Below are 23,963 nucleotides of genomic sequence, written 5' to 3'. Positions count from 1 at the left end.
ATTGAGACCACGCGGAGCTGTGCCCAGCTGCTCTGGGGACACTGCTCCCTCAGCTTGCGTCAAGGCAAGAATGGACCAGATTATCAGCCAGCGAGTGGGGGGACTTGGTCAGGAGAGAGCAGCCCACTGGGTGGGTCCTGGTGAGCGCCGTGATGGGGCTGGTGAGGGCAGCGCGGAGGAGGAGGAGACATGTGAAAACTAAGCAGACAGAGTCTTCAGTGAGGCCGAGGGGACATGTGCCTCCACCCAAGTCCCCGCCCTCGGAAAAGCTCTTCCTTGCTGCAGACAAACCTTTCTCCCCAGGGGACCAGTTCTGCCACGTTCTCCAGGAGCTCCAGCAGGACCGCCACTTCCCTGTGGCACAAGGAAAGGGGTGTGTCACGAAGGGGTCACCATCCAAGCCCACGGGCCCCTGAACCCCAGCTCCTCCCTGGGTGGAGGTCAAGCCCAAGGGCAGGTGAACTATGCTGCCTACGGATCCCAAGCACTTGACGTTCAAAGGTTGACAAAGGTTGACACAGAAATGGTTGGTGCCAGTCTCGGACATCAGCATGACCACCCAGAGCTCTGGGTCAGGACTCCTGCGTGTTGCAGCTAATTCACATGCAAATGTTAGGTTCCCAACAAGCCCCTGACTTTATGGGACTGTGAATCCCCTTCTACGCTCCACCCCACAATGAGCAGCTGGTATCCAGAGGTACTTAAGTGTCTGCTGAGTGAATGGGTAAATCAGTGAATAAAAGTAAACCTTACAATGGGTGCAGCCTACACAACCCAGCAAGCCCTAGAGGAGGTGTTGGGAAGCACAGACTAATGGATGCTTCTGGGCTGTTGGTAACTTGAACTATTTGGGCAATTTTGCACCTGTGCCACTTGAATTCTTGGTAAACCAGAAGTTCAACAAATGTTAAAAAAAATACAACACAGAAACTTAAAAACTAGTTATTTATCCATTCTCAAGTGATAAAGGACTTTCTAAGCAATGACTGACAGCTGTCACCAAGCAGCCTCCACACCACACACTCCTGCACACCTGGTAGCTACACGAGCAGGCCCACCAGCTGACCAGCCACGGCCACATCCTGCAGCCAGTGACAACGTGGCTCCTTCCCTATCATCTCAGGCATGAGAGAAACCTGAATGGGGTTGGAGCCCACCCAACAATGGCACCCTACTTCTGCTCTTCCACAGCTGAGACACATGCTGATACCTGCAGTCACAGCAAGCTCACACCTTCTGCTCTGAACTGGAGGTGGAGGGACCCCACACTAAGAGCTGAATTAGAGGGGCTCTCTCTGGGGGCCCAGCGTGAGGTGTCTGCTGACATTGGCACATCGGTGTATCTACCGATTTAGTAGATTTAATTAGATTTTATCCAGTTCCATCCACTTCCTCCCGTGTTTGCCACCCAGGGCTCACATTTGGGAGAAACAGATCAGGACGCAGAGGTCACTGGATCACCAAGAAATGGACGAAGATAGACCCAGGGTTTGTGTTGCAGTCTAGAGTTGAGGGACAGGCCCACCTACAGTCCCATCACCCATGAAGTCCCAGCCTGGCTAGGTTCTGGGCTATCTACTTAGCTACAGAGGGGAGGTCAGATGGAGACACTTACCCGAGGTCCAGAAATACCTTGCTCCCCAATCAGGCCTGGAGGACCAACGGGACCAGGCAGGCCCTGAGGAGTGAAAGACCACTGTAAGTCCTGCTGAGGGGACTGCCTCCAAGGAGACCCATGTGACCTTTACGCACAGTCACCAAAGGTGGAGACAACCCAATCACTCAACAGTTGACAAACAGAACCACTGTGTTATGTCCACACAGTGGAACATTATTCAGCCATGAAAAGGAATGAGATTCTGGCACATGCCACACATGGATAAAACTCAAAAATCTTTTACTAAGTGAAAGGTACCGCACTCAAAAGTCACCCATGAAATGATTGCATTAATAAGAAATGTCCAAAATAGACAAATACATAAAAACAAGGACTGGTGGTGACCAGGGGCTTGGGGCTAATAAAAATGCTTGAGACCACTGCACAAGACTGAAGGCACATCGTGCCCCCAACTGCACACTGTCAAATAGCCAGTCCTGTGTGCATACCACCTTGATCTCAAAACCACGGAACACCTGGGAGCCTGGGCAGAGTCACAAGCCTGTGACCACAGGAGCACCCACCTGTGCGCCTCTGGTGCCCTGCTCTCCCTCGAAGCCCGGCTGGCCTGGACCGCCCCTGTTGCCCTTCGGGACAAGAGAAGAGGAGTCAGCCTGGCTCACAGGGCCACAGGGAAACACAGCTCTCCCAGGCCAGATGACCGACAGGTCACCTGGGTCACCCCAGGACGAGACACCACACACACGGCAGCCACCTCTGCACGTTACAAGGTCTCTCACCCTGCCTCACCTGATCCTCAGGAGGGCTTTGTGAAATGAGGACGCTTTAGACCCACGCCTGTCCCTCACAGGCCAGAGGACCAGCTGAGGGACATGTCAGGGACATCCCCAGATCAGTCACGTCCCCTTCATTTCACCCCCACGCTCCCCTGGGGACCTTTCCCTATTGAAGAGGCTGAGTTTGAGGGGCTGGCAGAAACAGTGGCCGTGTCAGCCCAGGAGGGCATCTGACCCTGGGCTGGTTGCACCCAGCAGTGGGGGGCAGCGTGCCTCCAGGAGAGATGCCCAGCCTGGACTTACCTTAGCTCCTGCGGGTCCCCTTCGGCCAAAGCCGCCCTGTGGAAAGTCACGCACTGTGAGAGGAGACGGGGACTCTGGCATGGACCCGGGGCCCCTGAGCCCAGCCCGAGTATCCCCACTGCTGACCCCGGGGTCAGAAACTACGCCCAGGCACCGGGGGGACCCGCACCAAGGCCGCCCTCCTCGCCCCCACCACAGAGAGCCCTGCTTCCTGGTCACTCTCTTACAGATCAAAGGGGAGTTTCCAGAATCACTTCCCACCCGCCAAGCGGCACAAGAGTCCCCATCCAAGTGCAGCGAGGACTGTGGATAGCCACCTGCCTCGCCTCCTCCCCTTCCTCAGCCACAGCGAGCAGAAATGAAATGCGCTCATCGCCAGCCGGGAGGCCCCCACGCCGCAGCAGGGCCAAGGACGACACTCGCTGCGTCCAGGTCGACCCATCCCTGAACCTGGAAGTCCTGGGCACTGAGGTCAGGCTTGTCCCTGGGACACCTCTTCCTGGACACGCCAGAGGCGCCTCTGGTTCAAACACGTGCACTCGCCCATGGTAACTCAGAGGTTCAAGAGGGAGCTCGGGAATGTCCTGGATCGTCTGTGCAAGGCCCCCTCCCAAGGGGACACCCTAGAGTTTGGTCTGAGGTCCTAGTGCCCAGTGACTCATGACCCAGGCCAGAGGCAGGTGTGTGAAGAGTCATATCGCCCAGTGGCTGGGGGGACACAATTCATCTTCTACCTTGTGCAAAGAATTGAAACCAACTGCATGCACCCTGCGCTTTAAGTCATTTCAGGAAACTACTTACAAACTGAGTCGTGAGAGCTTATTGCCACCAGAAATGAACATTTCCACATTTATTTTTCACCATGTAACTCTACAGCATTATAACGTTCAAATCTTTTAAGGTATCGTTTTCAATATTTGCTGGCCTGTGGATTTTGGAAGCACGACGAGTGTTCAGTTGATTACAAGGGAGCCCGTCCCTTAGAAAGCCCCTCACACAGGCGGCCACTGGGACCTGAATGTGCTTCTGCTATTCCCACGATGGCTGGGGACCCATTCCCAGCTGCCCAGGCCCAGTGTAGCTTTCATCCTCTGTTGCTGTCAGAGCAGAGACCTGCCCTAGGCACATCATGAATTACCCGGTGTGTAGTATTCTAGCAGCACAGCCCAGAATGGGCAGATAAAGATGGCCTCAGAAATCCCTGTAAGGTTCCTCAATGAGGAGCCGCTGAGTGACCGTGTACCAGGCAGTGCTCGGCACATCATGCGGCACTTGCTAAGAATCACCGCAGGGTCCCCAAAGCCCTAAGGTACTCACATCCTTCCCAGTTTCTCCTGGACTTCCCGATACGCCGTCTCTCCCTGGGAGACCCTGGTGTGGGGGAAAAGAATGGCGTGAGATGCTGACCCACAGAGATGAGCTTCTAACCCCGGCACAGTGCCCGAAGGGGTCAGGAAGGGTCAGTCCCCGGGGAGGAGCCCGTCTGCAGGAGAAGGAAGTGTCAGCCTCAGGTACGTCCCCACTTCCACGAGCCTTTGGCCTGACCCACACTTCCATAAATACCTAAGGGGCATGTGTTCTGCCAAGGCACAGCCCGCTTGGCATGGGCTGCTCTGGCCCTGGAGAGTCCCTCAGGGCCGGGCACACACTCGCCAGCCTCACGGGCCTCTGCTGGGGTCCACCTGACTCTCATGTCAAAGGCCACACCATGGCCTCTGCAGCTGCTGCTGAGCCAGGGTGAGAGTCATTTCCTCAGCCCCGAGCACAGGGGGACAGGAACAGAGCACGGTACCATGGGGCCGATGTCGCCAGTCTCTCCTTTGGGTCCTCTCTGCTGGCTGTCCCGTCCTGATTCACCCTGAGAACAACGTGAGCCAGGGAATGAGTCTGTGCATCAGAAAGGCCACGGCCCGAGGGTCCAGGAAGTATCAGCGGTGACGTGAGCGCAAGGCTCTGCAGCACAGGGCCACATCCCACCCAGACAGCATCCATCCACTGTGACGGAGCCGAGCAGGGCGTCAGCAAGCCGCTCTGGGAGGAGAACCTGTCCTTCGTCACAGAGGCTGGGGTCCCAGGGGACAGGCGGGTCAGAAGTGGACCCTTTTACAGAGCCATAAAACAAGGAAAGCGGGAAATGGCTCTTGTTTCCAAAAGCAGATTTAAAGTGTCCTGCGACAGCACTGTGGAACAGCCTCTGAGGTCTCCCTGTGACCCAGCGGCAGATGCTCCTCTCTGTAGCTGGGGAGAAACGCCACCCAGCAACCCCGGGTTGCAGGAAGAGCACAGCAGGCACAGGGACGCGTCACAGGGTCCCAGTGAGGTCCTCCTCCCCGCCACCTCCCGCAGCTCAGGACTGATGAGAAACCTTACCGGGTCGCCGCGGATCCCCACGTCCCCTCTCTCTCCTTTGTCTCCCTTAGGTCCTTTGTCACCCTAAATGGACACAGAAGTGGAAGCTGAAAACTCAGTGTTTTGGAGGTTTTTAAATGAATTTTATTGAGTGTATCTGAGGTTCACAGCATGATGCTATGGGATATACGTAGACAGCAAATTGATGTCCACAGTGAAGAAAATGAATATTTCTTGTCACACAGTTACTTTGTTTTCGTGACAAGAGCAAAAGAAATCCGCTTACTCAGCCCGGATCCCCGGCACTATTCTACCCCACCAGCTACAGCCGTGCTGAACACCAGGTCCCCACACTCCTTCACCGGGTTTTGGTCTCACCCTGAATATCCCAGGCTCCGATCCCTGCCCTTGACCGGAATGGCGTCACCATGTGCTCACTTGACATGAGGGCAAACCCCTTCTACACGTTTCTGAATTACTTAGTGAGCCCACAAAAATCTACTGGGGAGCCAGGCACTGGGGACTTATTTATAACAAAAGAAACTCAGTCCCTGCCCTGGGGGACATGCTCTCCAAGCCAGGAGATGCTGTGTGTTGTGTCAGAGATGGCTGGGGACTTGGGGGACATCCGGGGTGTACCTGCAGGGAGGAGGTCAGGGAAGGCTGCCTGGAGGAAGTGGGCTTATCACAGATGAGTAAAGGAAATACCTAGGCCCTAGAGGGGATGTTCGTGTTCTCTCCGTAAGCGCAGCACCATGGAAATCCACCTACCCGTCTCCCTGGGCTCCCCTTCTCTCCAGAAGACCCCGGCAGCCCCTTGTCTCCCTGCCAAAGACAACAGGAAAATCACACGGTGCACAGCTTCCGCTGTGGGCCAGGGGGTTCGTTTCTAGAACCTTTGGGACCAGGCGTGGTTTGACTCAACAAGTGGTTTGACTCACTCACCTCTTCCCCATCGAGACCGTCCAGGCCAATCTCTCCCAATTCGCCCTGAGCGGGAGCAAGGCAGACAGGTGAGTGTTGGGGGAGATCGGGAGACAGACGGGGGGAAGTTTTCCAAAAACAAAAACGAGCACAGATACCTTCTCTCCTGGGAATCCTCGAGAGCCCTGGAAGGCAAGGGACGGGGAGGGTGAGTTCCTCCTGCCCGGCTGGGTGGCTGGGGCAGAGGAGGCCCGAGGCCGCCCCCACCCCCCTTGAACCCCTAGTGTCTGAGAACTGCTGCGTCAGCTTCCTCTCTCCGCCATGTGGGGGCCATGAACTGATGTGCCCGGGGCTGACACTGCTGGTCTTGGCTCCCTGGCAGGCGGAGTGGCCCCGAGAGAAGAGAGGGTGCTCTCAAGGCCAAGGCCAACTCAGAGACTGAGAGCGAAGGGCCTCCCCAGCACCTGCCTGGGGCTTCAGCAGAGGAGAGACTCCGGCAGCACCAGCTGGTCCTTGGCTTCCTGCTCTCCCGGGCCCAGGGCGCGAGGCCACCTGGCCCTGGCCTCCCACCGCCTCGTGACTGTCTCCTGACTGCTCTGTATTTCCATGGCTCCTCCGTTCCCAGGCTCCCTTCCAGCTGGGGCCAGCTCCACGCTCCTGACCCACCCATCAGGCTGCCTTCTGATGAGGCCCGGCTGCCAGACACTGAGAACGGAGAGGCCGGTGTGTCCTCCTGCAAGCGCGTCACCCTGAGCACGTGTCACCCTGTGAATGTGTGTCACCCGACCAGCACCAACCTGACCCCACACTGTACCTTCACTCCTCTCTGGCCCGGGCAGCCCTGGAAGCCTTGAGTGCCGTTCACACCAGGGGGACCTCGCTCGCCCTGTTGCGAGAAAGGAAGGCGTCAGGCAAGCTGAGCCCTCGTCCTGCCTCCCCAGCCCTGCAAACAGAGAGCCAGGGAGGGCTCCCTGCAACGATGCTTGTGCAGTCTGGGGAGTCAGAAGGACCTCAGCAGCCAGAACCAGGCCTGGAGGGACCCATAGCTGCCCTAGAGAGAACAGGCTACGGGAGGGCTGCAGCTCCAAAGGGCACTACTGGCCCCGGGGTGGCCCAGGGAAGGTGCTGGACTCTCACAGAGGGTCTGTCCTCTCGCCACTCCTCTGCATGGTCTTGGTCCCCAGCTGTCCAGTGGGGCCAGGCCAGCCCTGACACCCAGCATCTCTGCAGGGGTCCTAGAGAACCCACCTGCTCCCCATGACCTCTTGTCCCCTACTCCAGGGCTGGACCTAGTTCTAGGTCCCAAAGCCTCCCAGGCCCACATCTGCCCAGGCCCACATCTGGCCCAGGCCCTGCCCCCAAAGGCCCTGCTGGGGGCTCTTCTACCCTCCACAGCCCCCCCCCCCAGATACTGAAGAGGGATCCAGAACACCCCATCTGGGAGACATTCCCACAGGAGTGACCGCAGCCCCACAGGGGTGACCACAGCCCTGCCTGGTGCCCTGCTCTGCTCTCTCACCTCCACCTCTCTGCTCCCTGGTCTCAGCTTGGTAGTCTCTGCTGGCCCTCTGTCTCATAGACAAAGCATGTCCCCGCCCCTCACCCACATCTGTCACACTCACATTATGTCACTACTTTCCACAGCGTAGAAATCTGAGGAAATCTGTTAAGGATGTTGGAAGAGAATTTTTCTCTCAAAGAGAGGCCATCAGCCACCGCACAGCTGGTGGACACAACTCACCCGGGCACAGAGGGGACAGGAGACAAGAGCTTAAGGGACAGGGCAGCAGCGTGCACTTACGGGTCCGCCCTCATCGCCAGGGTAACCTCGGTAGCCGTCTTCTCCAGGAATGCCCTGAAACACAGCACAGCGGTCCCGTTAAACTGGGCTCCTCCTTCTGCATCCCTCCCTGGGAGCCCTTCCCTGGGCGGAGTGGAGCTGAAACCCAGCAGGGCTTCGGGTGTTGCCTAGACTTTAACGCCTCCGGGCTGTCCCTTGACAAGGAAGCCTGCTGGCTTCCTGCTAGAAGACCGTGCTAAGAACCCAGCTGCCCAGCACAGGGAGGCCACCAGGCACAGTGCCACAGTGTCCGTAGTAGTCTAGGAAATGAGGAACCAGTCTATTAAAGAAGAGATCCCCTCATCCCCCGGAAGAGGAGACTGGCAGACGCGTGGACTTCCCCGCACCTTCTCCAGCAGGCCCTAAGCAATGCCCCCTCCTTGCCACATATTAGAGAAGCGACCCAGCTGAGTCATGGTCGGCTTTGGGGCAGCTGAAGGCTCAAGTCTAAGGGAGGGTCAAGTAGGCCACGCACCTTTGGCCCGATGGTGCCGATGGGCCCGCGGTCTCCCCTTTCTCCAGAGCACTTGCAGGGAACCCCACAGCAAGTCTTCTCAGCAATGTTGTCCTGCCAAAGTGAAGAAGAGCACAGGGTTCAGACAGCAAGAAATGTCGAGCCAAAAGTCATGAATATGCTGAGAAAGAGCAAAGCTGACACATGTGGGCTTCGCAGTGTGAGACGTGGTCACCCAAGGGGCAGTCCCGCAAAGACAGGCCTAGCTAAGGGTTCAGCTCCACGAACAGCGGGAGGGAGTCACCAAAAGGAAGGAAAAGAGCAACCACAGTAAGGTAGATTTCCTCCACTATGTCCCCATAGTGGCCATGTTTCTAAAAGCTTCCAACACAGACAGCCAAGCTTCAAATTTGAAGTATAACTACCCCATGTTTAAAGTCCAGTGCAAACCTAACCAACAGACTGCAACTGGCCAGGACTGAAGATGGTTCCAAAACAGAGAGGCAGGGCATGGCTGCTGCAGAGCTGTCCTCCGGGAAAACGGCACCAGCCTGGAGGGGATCCTGGAGCCACGGTGGGTTGGGGTAGATACAAGTGGCCCCAGCCGCTGAGCCACAAAGGCCACAACCCAACTCCAGGTCACCAGGGCCTGGAACACCCCCCACACACACTTCACACTTCTGTCCACCCTACTGCCTGACCTTAAGAGGCAAGGGCGCAACCCAGATGCGTTTCCATCCGCTGAGCCAGCGGAGGCCACACGCGTGTTCTTGCAATGAGCTTCTTGGAGCTCTCACTTTCTCCCCTGTCCCAGATTCGTCAACTGACTCGACCCAGTAAAAACTTCTAACTCCAGCCCGGAAGGAGGTAGGAGGGAAGGAGGGGCAGAGGCAGCTCATCCCAACCACTTGGTTCTCCATTGCCACCACCAAAGAACCCTAGTTCTCCACTGGGGCCTGCCTCCCGCATCTCCCAGGCCACATGGCCACTCCGCCTGCTGAGAGAGGCTGGGCTCGGTGAGGAGAAGCCTCAGGGGGCTTCTCCCTTGCACCCAGGAAACCAGAGGGGAAGCAATGAAAGCTCTTCTCCCCCCGAGGGGCCTTGGCCTTTCTTTTCAGGTGACATCTTGTTTTCATCACGTAAATTCTCAGATACTGTGGGGGCTGCTGCCTGTCCGAGGCTGGTCAGTGGCAAGCTTCTGCCTTCCCAGCAATCTTACGAATGAAAAGTCATTATAAGAAGCTACAATTCTCCAGGAACCGTGGCACACGCCTGGAATCCCAGCAGCTTGGGAGGCTGAGGCAGGAGGATCACAGGTTCAAAGCCAGCCTCCGCAGCTTCACCAGTCTATAAACAAACTAGTGAGACCCTGTCTCAAAATAAAAAAATTAAAAATAAAAAAGGGGGGGGGTTGGGTATTTAGCTCAGTGGCAGGACACTTGCCTGACAAGCACGCGGTCCTGAGTTTGGTCCTCAGCCCTGGGGGGGAAAAGGGTGGGTGGGGGTGGCTGGGGATGTTGCAAAAAAGCCACTGCTCCTGGGCACAGAGGACTTCCTGGCCATGGGTCTGCAGACCCACCGACCCACCTTCCAGCTGTTGATGCTCCAGCTCCAAGCTGGCTCCTCAAGGATCCACACACAGGGCAACAAGGCCGGTCCCAAGTGAACTGAACAAATTAAATCATCACCCAGAGCCCTGTCCCCGCTCCCCAGGTCATAACTGGCTTCCTCGTGTTGAGATGCCAAAACCACCATACCTAGATTACAGCAAAGACCTCAAAATAAAACTCACAAGCTGCTCCGCCAGTTCATAATCTAAATCCAGCAGGTTGAGCCGCAGGGGCCTGTCATACATGAACCCTCGCCCGAACTCCAGCTGCGTCAGCTGCTCCAGGTTGGCTACCCGCTCCAGGCCCACCAGGATCAGGGCGTGGACTCCTGAAGGAGAGACGGGCACTCAGCTCACCCAGGCTTGTCAGAGCCGCCACATCGTTTTCCTGGCTGGGTTTTTGTTTTGTTTTTTTAAGCAAATTTAGCATAAATTTGGCTTTAACATGCCTAATCAAACTGATGAGCTGCTGTGAACTTCTCTGAACTGCTGTTTCCAATGTGTCATTAGCTAAACTTTTTACTTTCAAGACAGGAAATGGCAACCTGAAGGGTCTTCACGTGTTCTCAAGCCCCTCCTATGAGCAGAGGTGTGCTGTGGGGAAACCACCACGGCCCCCCGAGTCAGGTAGCACAGTCTTCTCTCAAAGCTGGGGAAGTAAGCTCATGAGAAGAAGGTTGTTAAGATAAATCCTGCTTCCGCCAACGCTCCCTGAGCCCTCCCTCACAGCCGCTGCTCTGAGAGTCAGCGCTGCCAAATTCAAAGCAGATGAGCACCTGACGGCAGGCGTGTCTGCTCACCTGGCCCTGACATTCACCTGTCTGCTCACCTGCCCCTGACGTTCACCTGTCTGCTTACCCCCCGACGTTCACCTGTCTGCTCACCTGCCCCTGAGACTTGCTAAGTTCATGTATATCATTTATCTTGTCTTATTCCAGTGTTTTTTAACTTAAATCTTGCAGTGTCCTTGAGCTGTGGAGTTTTTGCAGCACCTGCATTTCTAGCTTATGTAACGGGCTGCGACAACTCAACACTTGATTCAAACGCATCAGCCTTCTAGGTGTTCTGCCGTCTGCATGGGTCTCTGAGCCTGAGAGCCTGCACCAGGGGTTGGGGATAAAGCCATCCCTGGCTCAGAAAGATTTCCTGTCAGCCTCATCCCACAGCCCCAGGCTGGCACGGAAAGGCCAAGATGCCAGGGAGAGTCCTCCAACTAAAGCTGCCCACGCCCCGAAGACTCCCACCAGCGGTTTCTCTCAGCAGAGCAGCAAGCCCTGCCTCGCCTGGGCCGCTTCTCGCGGGTAGGAAGCCCCTGAACCTACCTTCTTGCCGGAGTGCCTCGGAAGCTCTGTGCAGGTCGGCCAGATCTCCGTCCGCGCCATCAGTGAAGTGAATGACCACCTGCAGACCAGAGAGGAGTCAGGCCCCACCTGAGCAGGAGAGAAACTCCAGGCTGGGGAAGGGGCCTAAAAGGGTCTTGTCTAAATCAAACTCCTCACTTTACAGTTGAGGAACTTGGGGCTGTGGTCTAGGATGTTGTACAATAAGAGGTCTGAAATAAATGAGCACAGTTTCGTGCTTAGTTAACTTTTAAAAACACAAATAGTAATGAAAATAAATCAGCTCACCTCATTCTCATCTCCTATTTCTCAGATGTGGTATCTACAAATGGTGTGTGTCTGTCTGTCTGTCCGGGGCTGAACTGTGCTCTCCTCAAAACCCACACACCAAGGTCCTAACCCTAGCACCCAGAATGTGCTATGCTCAGAAGGAGGCAAGGGGCGATAAAGTGAAGCGAGGTCTCAGGTGGCCTCTAATCCACAATGACTGGTGTCCTTTCCAGTTTAGGACACAGTGACACAGAGGGCAGCCAAGTGCACCAACAGAAGCCAGGCTCAGAGCTGACAGCTGAGGTCAGACTGCAGGCTTCCTTGCTAAGAGGAAATAATAAATTTCTGTTACTTAAGCCACCCAGCCTGCAGTACTTTGTAATGAGATCCCTAACAAACAAATGGTGTGTGCACATCTCATGCCTGTGTATGTACATATGTAGGAACACGTACACACACAGAGACACAAGCTGAGAACGTGCCTTATTTAATGGGCAGAACTACCACTGAACATGAATGAGGGCCTGGCATGCACAAGGCCCTGGGTTCAATCCCCAACACCACAAAAAAAAAAAAAAAAAAAAAAAAAACATGAATGAATCAGAAATCCAACTCACTCAAGCTTCACTACTGATACCAAGGATATTTTTTAGAGCTTAAGTAAAGCTAGCAAAATTTGACATGAAATTATGACCAGTCAATCAATGAAGAATTTTTCCACCTGGGCACGAAAAACCTAGTCCTGTGCAGAGTGTGAATGTGAGAATAACTGGGGCCCCTGCTCCCTAGAGACTCCAGAGGCTGCAGAGGGAGTGTGTGGCCCGCTCACCTTCACACTGTCTGGCGAGGACTTCTGGAACTTGTTCTGATAGACCTTCAGCGTGTCAGCGGTGAGGATGTAGGGGTGCTGGTTGCGCATGTTGCGGAATGTCTCAAACAGCTCTGGCTGGTACTCCAGGAATTCAAAGGCCTCCACTGACCCCGAGGGTGTGTTGGCTACCACTGATACCCGCACGGTGGGCAGCTGGCCACCACTGCAGCTGATTCTTTGCATCTGGCTGATCCTGTTCAAGATGATCTCCATCTTGGACTCAAGGCCCTTCTGAGTCACAAACACATTCTGATCTCTTGATCCATCAAACCCCAGAATCACATCCAGGTTACAGGCTGAAAAGGATAAATGCACAGTTCTAAGTTGAAGCTGCCAAGAATTCTACTTCTACCTGCGATAGGCATAGTCCTGGCCCAGGGAACCGGGACACTGGCTCATGAGCCAAAGATCCTCTGTGTAAGAGCTCTGAGAAGCAATAGACCTGCCTCACACAAGGAAACAAGAGCGTGGCTGCAAGAAACCCAACCTTGGGCCATTTAATAAAAGTTCACACTTCTGAAGGTGCTATTTGGGGTGTGGTGATATACAGCTGGCATTTGTGCACCAAGATTGTGCACGAAACTATGAGCACTTCAGAAAGCAATTATGAATGATCTTAAACAAATGATCCAATCAACCTGCAATCAAAAACAAAGATGAACACATCTGAATTATTTGTGGAATTTAAATAATAGGAGTGGAGCTGAGGGTGTAGCTCAATTGGTAGAGCTCTTGCCTTACATGCTCAAGGCCCTGGGTTCAATCCCCAGCACCACAATAAATAAATAATAAGAGAAAAAGTAAATCTTTTATAAGGGCAAAGAAGATTGACTTAATCTATTATCCTGGGAGGAGACACCAGACCAGAGGTCAGAGGAGTACCAGGGCCCACCCATGTTGACATAAGTAAATACTCAGAACCACCAACTGCCACCATAGCCAGCACTGGGATCCGGGTAATCCAGATCGCTGAAAAAAAAAAACCTGCAAACTTCAAAGGGAAAAGGTTGAAAACATACACACCAGGGGATCAATGTGCACACGGGGTTACCTTTGGAGACGTCGGTCACACCAGGACATAAGGTCTCATGCATCGCATCATGCAGCGTTTCCAGGACCTGCTCACTCAGTTCCGACAGCTCCTGGACATTCCCCACGCGAAAGGCTGTGGCACTGTTGGACGCAATTTTCCCCACCTCCTCCGAGTCGATGTTCCTCACACCGACTGCAAACACTTTGACGCCTTTCTGGGTAAGCGCCATGCTCACGTCCTGAGCGTCCTCCGCGGACTTCCCGCCGGTGATCACAAAGGCGATCTGAGGGACCCTCTGATCCAGGCGGCTGCCTGCCTCAGGCACAAAGTGATTCATCCTCAGGTGCTCCAGGCCCACCCTGGTGTTGGCATGTCTACCCCCTTTGTAGACCACCTTGTTGATGGCGTCAATGATCTGCCTCTTGGTGGAAAAGTCCCGCAGATAGAACTCATCCGTGGGGTCGGAGTTGTACTGGACTAGCCCTACTTGGATGGAGTCGCCGTCTTCATAAACCGTGTCCACAATTTCAGACACGAACCGGAGCACCTCCTGGAAACTGTCCCTCCTGAAATTGATGGACCCGTCCAACAGGAACACAATGTCTGCTTTCTTCTTCTCTACAAGGTTCACAACCAACATGGGGAGAGATTGCGTCTCAGTACCCAGAACATAAATGCACAAAACATCAATCAAAAAAAGACATGCAAAAGAGGGCACTGTGCCAGGAATTCCACAGGAGTCTGGTTCTCGATGTCTAGGAAATGCCCTGAAACCTTCTATTTCGGGTCAAAAGTAAGTCTCTGTCAGGAGTTGGGGGAGACAGGTGAAGGGCAGGGTAAGGAAGGGCTAGAGAGACAGACTGGAAAGTGGAAAGTAGACCCTTGGGAGGATTATGGGGCCCATCCATTCATAGTGCAGAGCTTCAACCTCTGCGGAAACCAGTGGTTCTGGTTCTAATCAAGCATCAGAGAGTCCACTGAAAAGGAGAGAAAGTTGAAGACACTGTGAGAGGTACAGATGTGGCACAGCCAAGCTAAGAGGCAGGGAGAGTCAAATGGAATGCAGATCCTTCTAGAAGCCCAGTCCTGCTCATGCACCAGGGATCTGTGTCCATTTGCCCAGAGGAGGGCAAGGAAAGGGTGGGTAGTAGAGGCATCCAACGTGCTCTTGGCATCTCCACAGGTGAGGGCCAGGAGCTCGAGGAAGAAGATGCTGGTGGACACATCTGAAAGCCAAGGAAGGAGACCCAGGAGGACTGTGCTGAGCGCCCCATCTCTGGGAAGGCCCTGATTTCAAAGTGACAGCCAGTGGGGCATGGTGTGCCTCTAACTGTGGGAGTGACCAAGGATGAGTGACCGTGTGCTTTGGGGGATATGTTTCCCTCTATTTCAACTTTTTTCCAGTGTTTAGTTTCTAATATTATCTGCAGAAAAGGCCCTGAAAGAAAATTATTACAAAGAATGCCAATTATATTTTAATTAAAAGTCAGTGATGGTCCACTTGTAGTAGAGGGTCAGAGAGCTCCTACCTGGCCTTGAAGGAGCCGGTGTCTCCACAGAAGGCCCAGGAGTAGCCCCAGAGGGTCCGAAGGAGTTCATGACCCTCACTTCTATGTTGGGGAGATCTCTGAACTCCTGCACTGGGAAGACCAGCCTCGAGTTGCTGGCGATGGTCTGCAGCTCGGCCCTGTCGACATTCTGGTCTCCTATTCCCAAGGTCGTGATCCCCGAGGAACTGATGATCTTAGAGAACCTGGAAACGTCATCCTGAGACCTTCCACCCAGAACCAGGACAAGGTGCTGGGGCACGCCGTCTTCTATCCGGCTCCCCGCAGACTTGACGAAGAGGTTTCTTGCCACGAACTCCAGCGCTTTGCCGGTGTTCCGTGGAGAGCCGCCACGGAGCCTCAGGCGCCGCAGGGCCTCCAGCATGGGCACCTGGGACTTGTAGGTCTTGAGGTAGAACTCAGGGAAGACCTCGTTGCTGAACTGCACGACCCCGACTCTCACTCTGCTGGGGCCGATGTTGAGTCTCCGGACGATCCTGGTAATAAAATCCCGGATGTTGGCAAAGCCATCCGTCTGGACGCCCTCGGAGCTGTCGATCAGGAAGACGATGTCCGCGGCATCACTCTCCACAGCTGAGGGCACAGGGAGGAGAGGGAGGTCAGTGCCCTGCTGCCCGTGCCCAGCTCCTCCTGCCTCTGCTTCTGCCCCACCCCTTGGGCTGGGCACGATGGCGGCACTGGGGCTCCGCCCAGCCACTGCGGCCACTGCCTCTTGGGCCTTTTGAATGTACCAGGGAAGGTCGGGTCTTTCTCACTGAAACGATTTCCTCTCTTAAAATACCTCAAGTTCCCCCAGACCTCCCGGGGTTGACCCTTTTCCCATCTTGGCTTTGTGGCCTGAGTTCCTACGAGTTTTAAAAATGTAAGCAGCATTTGGAAGCAGGTCCTGGAATAGCACCCTCTACAGAGTCGGAAACAGAGCCGCTGACTGACGTCTAGAACAGCGTCCTTGGAGAGGAGAAAGACAGAGATCACTGTGCCATCACTGTGACAGTCCTGAGAGGCCCAGGTCCATCCCTGACCCCGGCCTGCACTGCTGCTGGCTCAGCCCTCGGGGCGGGTCTCTGTGAGGGACAAGCAGTCCCCTGAGTGCCACCTGTCATATTAACAGCCCCCACCAACAGAGACACCCTCATCTCTTTTGGCCACGTATCCCTAGGATTTATAACAAAGTCTTTATTTTCATGATTATTGCCCCATTTCTTTACATGAATTGGTTCTTAACTACAGATTGAACACCCCTTATCCAAAAATCAGAAATCTAAGATACTCCAATTTGAAATTTTTCGAACAGAAATGTGTTTGTTTGTTTTGGACACAGAAAATTTCACACTGAAACTTTGTTTCATGTACAACATTATTTTTTAACTGAATAAAATTAGTTTCAGACTATGTACATAAGGTGTATATGAAACATCAATGAATTTTATGTTTAGACTTGGTCTCCTCCCCGAGGTATCTCATTACACATATGCAAATATTCCAAAACCCAAATAAATCCAAAATCTGAAATACTACTAGTCCCCAGCATTTTGGTTTAGGGACACTTAGCTTGTACAAAATTAATAGAAACGTCTTGGGAAAGATGAGCCACAGTTTCCTATTAGAACCTAGATGTTTCTCAGATGTCATTTAAGTGAACTAATACGTTGCCACTCGACAGATGTCCACCTGGCTTGGTCTCATCCAACCCGGAAGAGCTGCACAGTGAAACGGAGATGACCGTCACTGAGCCATTTACTGGGAGAGTGAAAGTAGCTCTCATGCTGGGAGCAGGCCCAGCACACACAACCTGGGGGTCCCCTGCCAGGCCCAAAGGACCCCACAGAACATCAGCATCAGACAAGGCCACCCTGGTCACCATAGGGAAGGCAGAAATGAGGCTGCTATAATCGTATGTGAACACAGACAAAAACGTGGGAACTATCCAACCCACAAAGGTGACCGCACTGCTGTCCGGGTGGGCAGGGGTGACCTGCTTCTTTTCCACCTTTGCCGTGTCTTCCTAAGGCAGCCCACTGAAGAGCTACCTCCACTGCGTGGCCACACCCAGTCCACACCCAAGTCCCACTTCCTTAAGCCTTCCACAAAATGGCCTGCCCAAGCTCAAACCCATGGCCCTATTACTGAGACGCCAATCCTCCCGTGGGACATCAAGGGACAGAGTCAACCTGTCCAGTCGCTGGCCATCCTGGGGGCGCCTGGCTGGAGGCGTCAAGGTGGAAGAGCACCCTTTATTGTAAATTGTCACCTTTAGCCAGGCCTTCGAGCCTGGTCTCTTCCCCATCAGAAACACCCGGAGGGAAACCACCCCACCCCACCAGTCTTACCCGGGGGAGGATAGCGGGTATTTGCCAGGATCTGCTGTATCTGCTCAGAGGTCAGGGTGGTGATGGGGGTCAGCAGTTTCTGCTCCAGGCTGGGCAGCTCCCTGAAGGTGCTCACTGAGAACACGTACTCAGGACTCAGAGAGATCTTCACCAGCTCCTCCCGGTCTGCGTTCCTGGCTATGGTGAAAGGGGCCACCCCAAACTGCTTGAGCTCCACAGCACCGTCCTCCACCTCGTCGTCAGACTTGCCAGACGAGATAAGGACCAGGAACTGCGGGACACCCTCTTCTATCCGGCTCCCCAGTGGCCTCTTGAAGATGTTCCTGGACACGTACTCCAGCGCATTTCCAACGTTGACCTGCCTCCCGCCCTTGGGCCGCAGGCGCCTGACCGCGTTCAGTACCTCGTCCTTGCTGGCGTGGGCATTCAGCAGAAACTCCACCTTGGGGTCCTCGCTGAACTGGATGACTGCTACCCGGGTGGTGTCGAAGCCCACGTCCAGGTACTCCACCAGCCTCTCGAGGAGGGAGCGTATGTGCTGGAACTCGGGGCCAGCACCTTGAGACCCGTCAATGAGGAAGACCACGTCCTTCTTGCTCCCAGTTCCTGTGAACCAAACGTGATCTTTAGCATTAACGAAGCACATTAGAATATCAGTCTCAGGAGCAAGCCCTGTGCCCCTCAGTGTCTGTACAGGAGAGGCAAGAGGAGGAGCAGGCAAGGTCAGGACAAGTGCCCCCAGGGAGCAGAAGCTGTAGGAGCTTGTCACCAAGTGACAAGGATGTTTCCAGAAGGAGGGAATCTCAGGTGCTTCTCACAGACTGGGTAAGATGGCCCCAGAGTGGGCATCCGGCTTCAGCAGATGGAGGGACAGATAAGAGTGTTTCCTGTGGAGGGTGAGGGTGAGCAACAGACTGGGGGTGGTCAGAGAGGATTGAGGGGAGATGTCCAGTGCAGCTGGAGGGGGCACAGAGAGAGTGTTTAAGAGAGAAGGAAGCAGTATACTGGTACCACGAGTGGAATCGTCCCGTATGGTGGTACAGGGTGACGTAGGAGAGAGAGAACTACAGAGGACGCCCTGGGCAGGGGAGGAGAAAGTGGCCACAGAGACAGAAACGGACCACCCTAGACAGGCCACCACTGAGACACGGACATCACGGCCAGTGAGAGTCGGGGAGCCTCTGGAACTTCTCTTGGATTTACTTGTATTTTCTTGGTGCAACAGGACTTAAGGCCACCAGCTGAGAGCAAGCTGAGAAAGGAGAGGTGGGGAAGAAACAGGGTAGGAAGAAAGGAGAGGAAGGGGCGTGGCCATTCTGAGGAGTGGGAGAGGGAATGGACCAGGAACCCAATGGCTGCAGAAACAGCATCTGTGTGTGGAGTAAGAAGCTGAACACACATGCTTCCAAAGTGCATCCTCGCCCACACCAGGCACCTCAAGGGGCATCCTAACAGAGACTCCTGCAGTCAAGGTTTGGAATGTGCATCTGCCTGCTGCATCGGAGATGCACAGGTGCACCAATCAGAGAGGGGAAACCATCTCACTTTGTCTCACTGTCTCCCAAATTTATCTTATTGCAACCACTTCCGAACACTCATGCAAGCCGGGAGGCTCACTGCTGTCCTACAGAAGCTGACCCAGTGCCCACCAGCCTCCCTTCCCTCCCTCCTCCGCAGGACGAGGCACCCTGCCACCAGCTCCCTTGTCTCTTTCTCACCCCACTTCCTTCAGGGACACTCTGCTCCCTCAGCACTGTGACTGCCCCTGCCCAGGAGCAGGGACAGCAGGCACTGGGCGGGCTTGTGTTGAGGGAGGGTTCTTCTTAGTCCTCTTCCTCTCAGCCCCAGGGCTCCCGCCATTCTCAGGCTTATTGTACCAGGTCTGGCGAGGAAGAAATAGAACACCCCTTGGCCCAGGGGCCAGGGGGCCTTCCCTCCAGTTCAGACACTTCTCATTTTTAAGAAAAATTCAAAACTAATGTTTGTACTCTGGCCCAGAAGAGGCCAATATAGCAGAGGCTCTGCCCACACTTGACAGCAGAGTGCCTGTGACCAGACTGGCTTCTGATAGTGGAGGGCTGTACCCAGGCTCCTGGGGACCACGCAGAATGAGGCTGAGCTGGTGTGGCCGACAGCCCCTTCAGACAGCTGCAGAGGGGCTGCCTGCAGATTAGGGAGTCTGAGCCTCAGCCAGGATATGTTCTCCAATGAGACCTAAGAAGGCACATGGCTTCTAATTTTTCACGTGACTCTAGCTGTCACTATATGCGGTGGTGGAAGGAAGATTGAAAGTGCCCTGTGGCCCACAGTCTAAACACGGATCCCTGATGATTTCAAGGAAAAAGGGCCCACAGAATTCTCCACTAACCTGGGCTCAGTGGTTGCGGGAAAATCGGCTGCAACCTGCTCAGCTCATCACGGCTCAGCTGGGTCACCCTCTCAGAGATGACCTGCTGGACAGTGCCCAGCTCCCGGAAGGTAGGGATGGCCACAGCGAAGTCTGGGATGAAGGAGATGGTCTGCATCTCTGAGATGTCAGCGTTGCCAATGCCAATGCCGATGGGCACTGCCCCGCCCCTCTTCAGGACCACCGAGGGGCCCCTCACGTCGTCACCAGACCTCTCAGCCGTGAGCACGATCAGAAGCTGGGGGACACCCTCTTCTATCCTGCTTCCTGCAGAGCTGATCAGGATGTTCCTCAGCACAAAGTCCAGGGCGGCCCCCGTGTTGGGGACCGGCCCGCCCAGCAGGGTCAGCCTGCGGACAGCACTGATGACACTCTGCTGGTCCATGTAGGAATTCAGGTAGAACTCAGGCCTGGTCCGGTCACTGTACTGCACCAGGGCCACGCGGACGCGATCAGGGCCCACATCCAGGCTCTCCACCACTCTCTGCACAAACTCCTTCATCAGGGTGAAGCCACTCCTGACGCCCTCAGAGCTGTCGATCAGAAACACCACGTCCTTTTCACCTGAAACTGGGAGGGAGACATCTGATGGCTCACTGGGGACCGGGAGCAGCAGCTTCACACCCATGTGGCACTGCACAGTGCCCCCAAGGAGGGTCAACTCCAAAGTCCTGAGGGGGCAACAGAACTTTGCAATGGGATTCAGTGAAGGATTGGTTCTGCACAGAACCAGGAAGGAGGTGAGAGTGAGGGAGGAGAAGATGGAGCAGAGGTCAGAGAGAAGGGAAGACACCCCCTGCCAGCTGCCAGGATGGAGACGTGTGGCCATGGGCCAGGGAACACAGGTGGCCTCTGGCAGCTGGAGAAGGTGAGGTAGTAAAGTTCCTCCAGAGGGAACACACACCTTGGCTGGGCCCAGTGATGCTGGCTTCCGATTCCTGACCTCCAAATTGTCAGATAATAAATTCATTTTATCAGAAGCCACTAAACACCAGCTGATTTGCCATGCTAGCAATGAGAGGGACACACCACTGTACAGAGCCCTTCCACCTGAGCAGAGCTGCTAATTTCACAGGTGAACTTGAGGAGAAGGTTGGGTGCAGAGGAGGAACATGGATGGGGGTTGCAGGACCACATCACCAGAGCACGTGCAGAAGGGAAGGCAAGTGGTTGGGCCCAGTTACAGGTGGATCATGGAAGAAATACAGCCCAGGAGTCAGCAGCCACCCAAACCCACTGTGGGCAGGATCCGGCCACCAGTGCATATGCTCCAAAAACTCAGTTTTTAACCAAAGGGATACTTTTGCAATTAACCACTCTTTCTTGCTGCATTTTTATCATCAAATAAAAAAGTGGTTAAATGCAAAGCCAAGGTAATGTAAATCAGCAGTTGAAAATTCAAATGCAGCCTTCACAGGGGGGATTTATCTGCCTCTTCCAATACTTTCAATTTTGAATGAATGAAGTCAAGGGATTAAAACAGTGAAGGAATTAGACACTGGCATTGGAGGAACAGGAAGACAAAGACAGTTTTAGCTCTGATATAACCATGTCATATGGCTTCTATTCTGCAGATAGTAAAAAATTTTTAAGCAGGGGGATTTTAACTATTGATATCTAAAGCTTCATAATGCATCTTATTATGAGGTATTCTGATGCCCTTTAAAATAATCACCTGAATTCTCTTGTTTTCCCCTATAAAACAGATAAAAGAGTAAAGTGTGGAAAGAAGACTCATATTCTTTGGCTCCTGCAGAGACCACCTGTGATTTCCCATTTTCCCATGGCCCCAGGAGGGCTCCAGGCTATCTGAGGACCCTGGGCTGGGCACTGGAGAATCCAGCTGCAGAAGCCACCCCCAATGCTCTGCCCTACCTGGTTGTGGGGCTCCATTGTGCACAGATTTCAAGAGATTGACAATCTGTGGCTGAAGATCTCCGATCTTGGGGAGGGACTCGGCAGCCAGGATGAAGGCGGAGGATGGCACTATGCGCTCCAGCTCGGCAGGGTCTGCGTTCTTGGCTTGTAAGATGAAAGGCACCACCCCACTCTGCTTCAGGTTACTTGCTGGCCCATCCACGGAGTCCGAGGACCGCCCAGCAACCAGCAGCACGAGGAACTGCAGCACTCCATCCTCGATGCGGCTGCCCGCGGACTTGACGAAGATGTGCCTCTGGGCATAGTCCAGGGCGTAGCCCAGGTTGAGGGCTCGGCCTGTCTTGATCTTCATCCTCTTCACAACATTCAGGATGTCGGGCTTGTTTGGATGCTCATTGAAGCGAGACTCCACCTTGACGTCATCACTGAACTGAGCCACTGCAATCCGGGTCCCCTCTGGCTTCACGTCAAGCTCATCAATGATCTTGTAGAGAAAGTCGCGGACAACAGGGAACTGACCCACGAGGTTGGCTGAGCCATCAAAGAGGAACAGAATGTCTCGCTTGCTCTCTGCAAGGGAAGTAGATCAGGATGCAGTGAGGAAAGCAATCCTGGCAGTGTCACACCACCAGCGTTTAACAGTGGGCCCATGAGACTCCCCTGAGGGTCACTGTACCAGCAGGAGAAGAGAACACCTGCACCACTTGTCAAGAAATGTGCTATTCAAAGTGGTGCACATTTGCAAAAGAAAAAAACTAGGTTTGTCTACTCAACCCCACATAACTTTCTCATCAAAGCCCCTGAAAAACCCTCTTCTGCCTCAGTGAGCCCCTGCAGGAGAACAGAACCATTTCACACTGTTACCAATGAAACTACGGGAAAGGTAGTCCTCACTGTACTTTTGCTACAACTTGCCCTGTCTGTGACAAAGGATCCCCTGTCTGCAGCACAGGTCCCTGGGTGGCCATGTACCTGCTCTAACTGGATTGTCTTTTCAATGTCTTTGGGGTTATGGAATAGTTAATAGCTAAATAGTGCTGGTCATTCCTGGGTGGGTCAGGTCTCTGCCAGTGCTTTCCAAGCACCATCGCTGGACCTTGGGAAATATGAATGACAGCCCACAGGAGCCTACACCACATCACATAAATACTGTGTCCAGTTCAAACAGCCCTTGGTTCTGTTTAGACTGGGTCTCCAGTGGATTGATCTTGCACGCAGCTCTGTGATGTCAGCAGGCTGGTGGATCAAACATGTGCAGTCTCACTGCCACGACAATTTGCAATAATACACAATGATGCAGATTTCCTCTGGGAAGCCTTCTAGTGAGCCAAGGTACATGGATGACTTTTTGGATCTAGCAGAATCTGAACACACAGATACCATATAAAGAAAACAATTTCAATTTTTAAATGTCAAGGCATATCCCATGCTCATGTAGGGTCTCTCTCTTTTCTCTCTCCCCTCCCTTCCTGCTACCCTCCCTCCCAGTATGCCACCTGGATTTTCACTCCAGAATCTTCCTAGACTTTTGGAGGGGGTGCTTCTGAATTAAGGCTGAAAAGCATGGACAGAACTTTCATTAACTATCCTCCTAAACTGGCTGGTACAGTGTCCTAAACCCCATTCCAAACATTTCAACCAAAGTGGGCCAATGTCTTTCTGGAGCTCACAACACTCTGAGTTCAGATTGGCCATGACCTTGCCAGGCCAGGGAGGCATGAGAGGAGGGCGGGGCCGCGCCGGTGGGGAGGGGGTTTACCTGGCTGCGCGAGGGGGACTTCCTCCACACCTCCGCTAACATATGTGGTAAGGGGTTGGATCAGCTGCTGAGGCAAAGCTGGCAGGGAGCTGAAATCGTCCATGAGGTACACCAGGCTGGGGTTAAAAGCAATGTGCTCAAGCTGGGCCTTATTCGCCTGGCTGACCCCCACACAAAAGGTCAGGACGCCTGCGCGCGCCAGGGAGTTGGCAGCTTGCAAATAAGAGTCGTCAGACTGCCCAGCCGTGAGCAGGAGCAGGAGCTGCGGCACGTGTTCACGGATCCTGCTGCCGCCAGCCTCGGTGAAGTGGTTGGCATGCACATAGCTCAGGGCCGAGCCCGTGTTCAGGCCCGAGCCCCCCTTGAGCTGCAGCTGCCCCAGGTGAGCAAGCAAATCTGACTTGGTCTGGTATGTGTCTAGTGAGAACTCGGTCACGGGAGTGTCACTATATTGCACTACACCAACGCGAATATTGTCACTTCCAACATCAAGGCTGTTAACTAGGTTCATGACAAAGTCGCGCACATAAGGGAAATTGGCTTTTCCAACGTTGACCGATCCATCCAAAAGGAAGATGAGATCCCTTTTGTTTACGTGAACTGCGGTGAAGCACAGAAAACAAAGTGAGACATA

The 23,963-nt window shown here is 54.0% G+C and overlaps 1 protein-coding gene across 1 annotated transcript in view; it reads right to left on the bottom strand.

Annotated features, from left to right (window-relative positions):
• The window catches only part of Col6a3 (collagen type VI alpha 3 chain), a 79,401-nt gene that overhangs the window by 23,440 nt on the left and 31,998 nt on the right, over positions 1–23,963 (bottom strand). Inside the window, exons 6-27 of the mRNA XM_076866601.2 lie at positions 23,330–23,929; positions 21,568–22,140; positions 19,654–20,262; positions 17,286–17,891; positions 14,917–15,528; positions 13,406–14,005; positions 12,313–12,650; positions 11,196–11,274; positions 10,057–10,202; positions 8,286–8,378; positions 7,772–7,825; positions 6,785–6,856; positions 6,129–6,155; positions 5,992–6,036; positions 5,818–5,871; positions 5,068–5,130; positions 4,490–4,555; positions 4,015–4,068; positions 2,698–2,733; positions 2,182–2,244; positions 1,616–1,678; positions 292–354 (exon numbers count right to left, since the gene is read on the bottom strand). Coding sequence (XP_076722716.2) covers positions 292–354; positions 1,616–1,678; positions 2,182–2,244; positions 2,698–2,733; positions 4,015–4,068; positions 4,490–4,555; positions 5,068–5,130; positions 5,818–5,871; positions 5,992–6,036; positions 6,129–6,155; positions 6,785–6,856; positions 7,772–7,825; positions 8,286–8,378; positions 10,057–10,202; positions 11,196–11,274; positions 12,313–12,650; positions 13,406–14,005; positions 14,917–15,528; positions 17,286–17,891; positions 19,654–20,262; positions 21,568–22,140; positions 23,330–23,929 — 4,916 coding nt within the window. The remainder of the gene's footprint in view (positions 1–291; positions 355–1,615; positions 1,679–2,181; positions 2,245–2,697; positions 2,734–4,014; positions 4,069–4,489; positions 4,556–5,067; positions 5,131–5,817; positions 5,872–5,991; positions 6,037–6,128; positions 6,156–6,784; positions 6,857–7,771; positions 7,826–8,285; positions 8,379–10,056; positions 10,203–11,195; positions 11,275–12,312; positions 12,651–13,405; positions 14,006–14,916; positions 15,529–17,285; positions 17,892–19,653; positions 20,263–21,567; positions 22,141–23,329; positions 23,930–23,963) is intronic.

This window comes from Callospermophilus lateralis, chromosome 9 (genome assembly GCF_048772815.1).
Source record: "Callospermophilus lateralis isolate mCalLat2 chromosome 9, mCalLat2.hap1, whole genome shotgun sequence".
Classification (NCBI taxonomy): Eukaryota; Metazoa; Chordata; class Mammalia; order Rodentia; family Sciuridae; genus Callospermophilus; species Callospermophilus lateralis.
The sequence above is the reverse complement of the archived record's forward strand: the minus strand, read 5'-3'. Positions and strand labels throughout refer to the sequence as shown.